The following is a 6,788-nucleotide window of genomic DNA, read 5'->3' on the forward strand; positions in this document are numbered from 1 at the left end:
GTAGATTGTTAAATTTTTAAATTCCTCTCTGTTTGTCTTCTCCAGTAGAAGTGCAGCTGCCTCAGGCAGGCCTTCCTCTCCATCTAGCTGGCCTTCTGGCCTGGCTTGCAGTCTTTACTCAGAAGGCTGTAAGACAAAGCAGTTGCCTCCCACTCTTCCTCTGAACCTGCAGCCTTTCAAGAGGGTTGTACAACATGAAGGCCTCGTGGGAATGGCTGTTGATGATCACAAATTACATTATCTGTCTTTGTTCCTGTCTAGAGGTTTCTTACTGTTTGGCCAATTGACATCCTTTGAGAGGTTTGCCATCACCACAGGACTAGCCTCCGGAACCAATAAATAAAAAGTCTGAGGGCAGACGTTAGGGTCGTGATGGTGATTGTTTTCTTGTATTTTTGGAAGACTATGAATTTACCGATTATAGAGGCAAAACTTTCTCTTCACAGCATGAAACTGATTGAAATGTCCATAGTCCCACATTTAAAAAAATATATGTTTCTATTGATTTTTTAGAGAGGAAGGGTGAGAGAGAGAAAAACATCGATCGGCTGCCTCCGGCACACCTCCTAATGGAGATGGAACCTGAAACCCGGGCATGTGCTCTGACCGGGAATTCAAACAGGACCTCAGTCCATGGAATGCTGCTCACATTTTTTAACAGTATTATTATAAGTCAGTGTGGTTTAGAGTAGCAATTTTTAACTGTTTTCATCTCCTGGCACATATAAACTACTAGTAAAATTCTGCAGCACACCCAAAAACATATTTTTTTGCTGATCTGACCACAAAAAGTATAATTTTGATTGTTTTACAAATAAATAAATAAATGAATAAATAAATGAATAAGTAAATGAATGAATGAATGAATAAAAGTAATTACCTATTCTTTTTGCTCCAAAGTGATTGTTTAAGGTTAAATATTGTTTTATGAAAAATTTATTTCATTTATATATACATTAAAATTCTCATATGTGTGTAAGTATGTGTACACATGCTTATATTTTCCAGGGCATAATGCAACATATATTTTTCCTGGGGTCTCTGTCAAAACAGTTTGCAAAACTGTCCTAGAGAATCTTCTGAATGTGTGTCAAATGATGTCTGTACAAGAGTGTTCACTGCAGTGTTGAACGAGCCCTAGGAAAGAATCTGAATGGCTTGCACAGAGTCTCCTATAATTCACCTAAGCATGAAGCACTTCCTTCACAGTAGTTGTCCTTTGGTGAGCATTCACATGGACACAAATATTCTCTAACTTTGGGCCTATTCGGAGCGGTCCATCCATGTACTTCCTCCTCAAGCCTTGGCACCAATCTTCCAGTCTTATTCAATACCCCAATTATCAACTACAGTCCCGCACATCAGTGCAAACCCTGACTTCGGTCCTCTGTACTTCTTGCAAACATGGGCAGAGAAGTAAGATGCATTCATCAAAGTTCTCACTGCACAGATTTCCCTTTCCCCACTGTGCGTCAGGACCACATCGGATTGGGACTGTAATAACCACAGCCTATTTCCACATGGTTCCAGTACATCCTGTAAGCCCTTCATTAAACCAGACTACTCAGTCTTTCTCCCAAGTTACCGGATCATAAGAAACTCCCAAAGAACTCACACGTGTGGGTTGAGGAACAGGTACCAGTATAGGGAGGACTAAAAGCCCAATTTTTGCATATATCCTTTCTCTTTGATGGTGGAGTTCTACTGGCTACACTATACTTTATGGCTTAGTCAACACTCAGTGGAGAATGAGCAGCTAAGGTCAGACGATCATCTAGAGTTTCATGGTCTGTCTCTACCAGGGCCATTACAAAGCTGAGAGCAGTTTCTCCTCTTTTTTTTTTATCCTCACCCGAGGGTGTTTTTCCATTTTTTGTTCAGATAGAGTGGGAGGGAGAGAGAGGAAGGGAGAGAGAGAGAAACATCGATGTGAAGGGACACATCGAGTGGCTGCCACCCGCACGACCAACCAGGGCCGGGGACAAACTGCAACCAAAGTACGTGCCCTTAGCGGGAACCGAACCCGGGTCTCTCCAGACCGCAGGCTGACGCGAGAGCAGTTTCTCAAAAAGACAGTAAGTACTTGCAGATGGAGGCGTGCATTAGCTTCACCCATAGGGTCCAATGATATGATTTTCTTATCAGAGATTACTGCAAACTCCATATGGCACTGAGATCTATTATAGACACATGGAGCACAATTGGATTCCCTGGGTCACCAGAGCTTGCTGTCAGACAATTGAAGAGCCTTCCTTTACTCTGTGTCCTACTAAGTACTGGCTCTTTTTCTTTTTACCTATAAAATGGGTCGTGCCCAGCTGGTATGGTTCAGTGGATTGAGCCGCGTTCTACGAACTGAGAGCCCTGGATTCCATTGCTGGTCAGAACACATGTCTGGGTTGCAGGTTCAGTCCCCAGTGGGCTGTCCAGGGGGCAGCTGATTGATGTATCTAACTCACATCAATGTTTCCATCTCTCTCTCCCATCCTCTCACTCTAAAAAATCAATAAAAACATATTTTAAAAATATGGTTTGGAACAAGATACCCACCTGTGGCAAATTTTATCCTCAACGTCCAAATTGGCCCACCAATTTGAGATTTTGAAGTATATAACGGGGAAAAAAGATATTTTGGAATTTTATTTGACAGGTAAATTTCTTTTTTATTAGTTTTTAATTGAAAACTTCCCTTTTAGCATCTACTTAAAGATACACTGGATTTTGGCTCTGGCCATTTTGGCTCAGCAGTTTTGCATGGGCCTGCGGAGCAGAGTCTTGGGTTCGATTTTTCGCTATTGTCAGGTACGACATACACTGGCTTCCTTTTGAAGCCATAGAGAAAAAGATATATTCACTTCCTATCACAGACCCTTAAACATGTGAAGACATCTATAAAAGTCCTTAGGCCATGCTGTTTTTTTTTTTTTTTTTTTTTTTTTTTAAGAGATGATGTCTATATGCTTCATCAGCTTACTTTCCTGGATATTTGCCAATCTGTTCATGTTCTTAAAATGAGGGTGCTGGAGCAGAACATAGATTCTTATGATCTTGACTTCAGATATATTCCTTTACAAAATCTTAGAGACTTTCTTCAAAGTTTATCATTTCGGAATTTCTTTTGATATAAGTAAATATTTCCAACAGTCTTACCCTAGAACATAGTTGCTGAATGAGGTCACATTAATTATGAGAGTTAACTTTAAAATTGGTAAATTTTAAACTGCTTTGTGAGAGCAATTCCATAAAGCCACAATGGTTTTAATGGGAAATACACTTTATAATAATAGAGAAAATCATTATCATTTATAATTAAGAGCTAATTTTTAATTGCATGTTGAATTTCATGACCCATAATGAGAAAAAATAAAATCAAAACAGTAATTTGCCAATACATTGTAACCAGAAATAGGCATTGTTGTGTGTTTAGAAGACTTGTGATGTAATTATTTGCAAAGCATGTTAGACTTAGACTTAAATGGACTTTACACTTCACACAGAAACATAATTGCATAGTTAAATTTCTTAACAGCATTATTCCTGAGTCTAATCAGAATTAGGCACTAAGGTCAGAGCTATTTCTAGAATCATTTTTCTTAAGCCCAGACAGTATCCAATGTATCCCTAATACAAATATACAAATATAGAAAAGCCGAATATCTAGTGATCCAGAGAACATGGCATTTCAATTACTTCAGCTAACTCCATGGTTTTATTTGTTGGTTTTATATTGAATTATTTAAACTCACATTTGAAATTTAATGAGTTGAGTTTTCCATTGTATCATAAATTCCCTACATGGACACTATATTTAAAAACTGTTTTCTTTCAAAACATGTTTGGAATTCTTATATTATACTTTACTCTCTCTATTTTTAATAATAATAAAAACAATGAGGGTAGCCAACATTTATAATGTGTTTACTATGGATCAGAAACTATAGTTAATGCTGTAGTTGTGTCAGTGATTTCTAACACAGTTGATGAACTGTAGGAAACATTTTAGAAATTTATTGGTATGTTTTTGTCACAATTTGGGAGGCTCTATTAGATTTAGCCAATATAAAACAGAGTGAATCCTCCTGCAATACAAAAAGTAATTCCTTGGTACTTCACACCCTCACCAAAATCTTCTGAGTCTGAGAGAAACTTCAGATATGCTACTGGATAATGTGTAGTTAAAAAAATACTATACATTGTGCAAAGTATAATAAAGCAGTCAGAGAAAGACAAGTTCCATATGATTTCACTCAATCGTGGAACGTAATAAATAAAGTAAAAAGCAAAACGGAGAGAGACTCATAGATTGTGCAGACTGACAGCTCAAGGTGGGAGGAACTTGTGGGCAACTGGAGAGATTGAGCAACAAGGGAAATAAAAAGAAGAAGAATTCATGGAGGAGAGCAACAGTGTGGTGTTCTGGAGGGGAGAAGGGTGTATGGAGATGGGAGAGGGTATAGGGGGATACATGGTGATGGAAAAAATAAAATAAAACTTGAAAAATACTATAATGTTTTGAATGTATAATTTTACCTTGCTTTGTATTTACTATTCGGAATGTAGATTTTTTTATTACCTCGTTTTACTAGTTTTTATAAATTATCTTTTCATGCTTCTAACATGTAAACATGCGCTGGATATTCTAGAAAAGTAACTATCATGTATATCAGAGAATATTGTATATTTTTGTGTTCACATTATGAATAATAAAAGTTATTCAACATTTTTTATTTTTTCTACAAAAATATAATTTTTTTCTTTTTTTAAAACTACATCACCAAATGCAACATTTCTCATAGAGTTCGAGTAATCCATAAAATACACCAAGATTAACTGGCATGTATAAATTTCCCATTCACTTTTATTCTATGCATGGGCACAAGGACCTGACTACTTTATTATGTCATCTAGTACTGTTATACAGAAGTAAATATGTTGCTATTTTTAATTTTATATTATTCTTTGTTGTTTCGTAAAAAACGTACTATATTTGATTCAGGAGGGATACATAGACATTAGGAAACTTTGTTACATAATGAAGAAACTATATTTGATTATGTCCAGAATTATTAATGCATATTACTTTATTTAAGACTCCAATTCACAACAATGGATTATAAGTTATTATCCCTGTATCATATATAAACCTTATTCAAAATCTCACATCTCAAGAAACAATTATTTTCAAAGAATTTATAGGAGACAATTTTCATAACCCAAAGTTAAACAATAAATTTCTTAGATATGACACAAAAAGCATGACTCATAAAAGAAAATAACATAAATTAGACTTCATTAACATTATTTTAAGATAAGGTTACTTATGGCTTATTAAATCTTGAAGACTAGTAAATACTAGTTTTGAGAAGATAAAGAATAATAATAAAAATTGTGCTATAATTTTTTCTAATTCTGTATCCTCTGTTCTTGCTACTTCTCACTGAATGTCAACAGACTTACCAAGTTTTACTATTCAAGATTAATCCAAAATTCAGATGAAAAGTTTTCTACTTTAAGATAATGCTGATTCATTTTTAACATTTGCTGTTTAATAACTCTTATCTTTTTTGGTGAGCTGGGGAATCTCAAGCCCTGCTTAGTCAAACACATTTTACTGCAAGCAACTTAAAGAATCCTTCCCTGATTCTTTTGGTTTTAACACCATAAATAATAGGATTCATCATGGGTGGAATTAGTAGGTATGTATTGGCTACCAAAATGTGGATATGTGGAGCAATGTGATGACCAAATCTATGAGTGAGAAAAGAGAAAAAGGCTGGTGTATAAAACACCAAGATGACCCACACATGAGAGACACAGGTACTTAAGGTCTTGAGGCGGGCAGCTTTGGATGGAAGATTGAAGACAGTGAAAAGAATAAAGACATAGGAACAGATGATCAATATGAAATCCACTCCCCCTGTCAGAAATGCCACAATTAGGCCGTAGGCTCTATGAATCTTGGTCTCAGTACAAACCAGCTTTATCAGAGACATAAACTCACAGTAAGTATGAGAGATGACATTCGTTTTGCAGTAGGAAAGCCACCTCAGAAGGAAAGGGTGTGGACTGAGGAGGACAGCTCCTCTGAAGACAATGAGCATACCCAAACTTACAATCATTGTAGGTGTTAAGATAGTGGAATGTCTTAGTGGGTGGCAGATAGCTACATAGCGGTCAAAAGCCATGGCCAAGATAAATCCAGATTCCATTGTAGACAGAGAATGGATAAGATACATTTGAGTGAGGCAGGCTTCAAAGTAGATCTCTCTGTCATTGAACCAAAAGAGACTGAGTATCTTGGGAAGTGTAGACGAAGTAAGCATCAAATCAGCCATTGAGAGCATGCATAGAAAGATGTACATAGGTTCATGAAGTTTGTGGTCTGTCTTGACAATTAATAAAAGGGCAACATTTCCCATCAGCGACACTAGGTAGACCAAGCAGAAAGGCATGGAGATCCATATGTGGGCATCCTCCAATCCTGGAATGCCAAGCAGTAGGAAGGTGGTGGGTTGAAGACTGGTCCTGTTATCACCTACCATTATGCAAATAATGGATATCCATGATCCTGTCCAAATTAAACATCATAAATATTTTAAATATATAAAGATTAAAGCTTTTTTGTCATTGTTATGGTCAGAGAAAAATGATAATATCTTGTAATATGCAACTGGTTATTGAATGATTTCTTTGCTAATAAATTGTCTTAATGTATCAGATACATGGGACTGTCCATTTGGGGTAAGAATAATAGTAGAAAGGAATTCTCTCTCTCTCTCTCTCTCTCT

At 36.4% G+C, this 6,788-nt stretch overlaps 1 protein-coding gene across 1 annotated transcript; it reads right to left on the reverse strand.

Moving 5' to 3' along the window:
* Positions 1–5,597: 5,597 nt before the first annotated feature.
* Positions 5,598–6,542, reverse strand: LOC118628565 (olfactory receptor 52K2-like). The gene has a single exon (XM_036259545.1). The coding sequence runs from the start codon at positions 6,540–6,542 to the stop codon at positions 5,598–5,600; it is 945 nt and encodes a 314-aa protein (XP_036115438.1).
* Between the last annotated feature and the right edge of the window lie 246 nt (positions 6,543–6,788).

The sequence above is a fragment of the Molossus molossus genome, unplaced genomic scaffold (genome assembly GCF_014108415.1).
Source record: "Molossus molossus isolate mMolMol1 unplaced genomic scaffold, mMolMol1.p scaffold_m16_p_13, whole genome shotgun sequence".
NCBI lineage: Eukaryota > Metazoa > Chordata > Mammalia > Chiroptera > Molossidae > Molossus > Molossus molossus.

What these genes read in the sequence shown, in the direction of transcription:
- LOC118628565 (XM_036259545.1), bottom strand. Translation starts at nt 6,542, where the DNA reads ATGGTAGGTGATAACAGGACCAGTCTTCAACCCACCACCTTCCTACTG.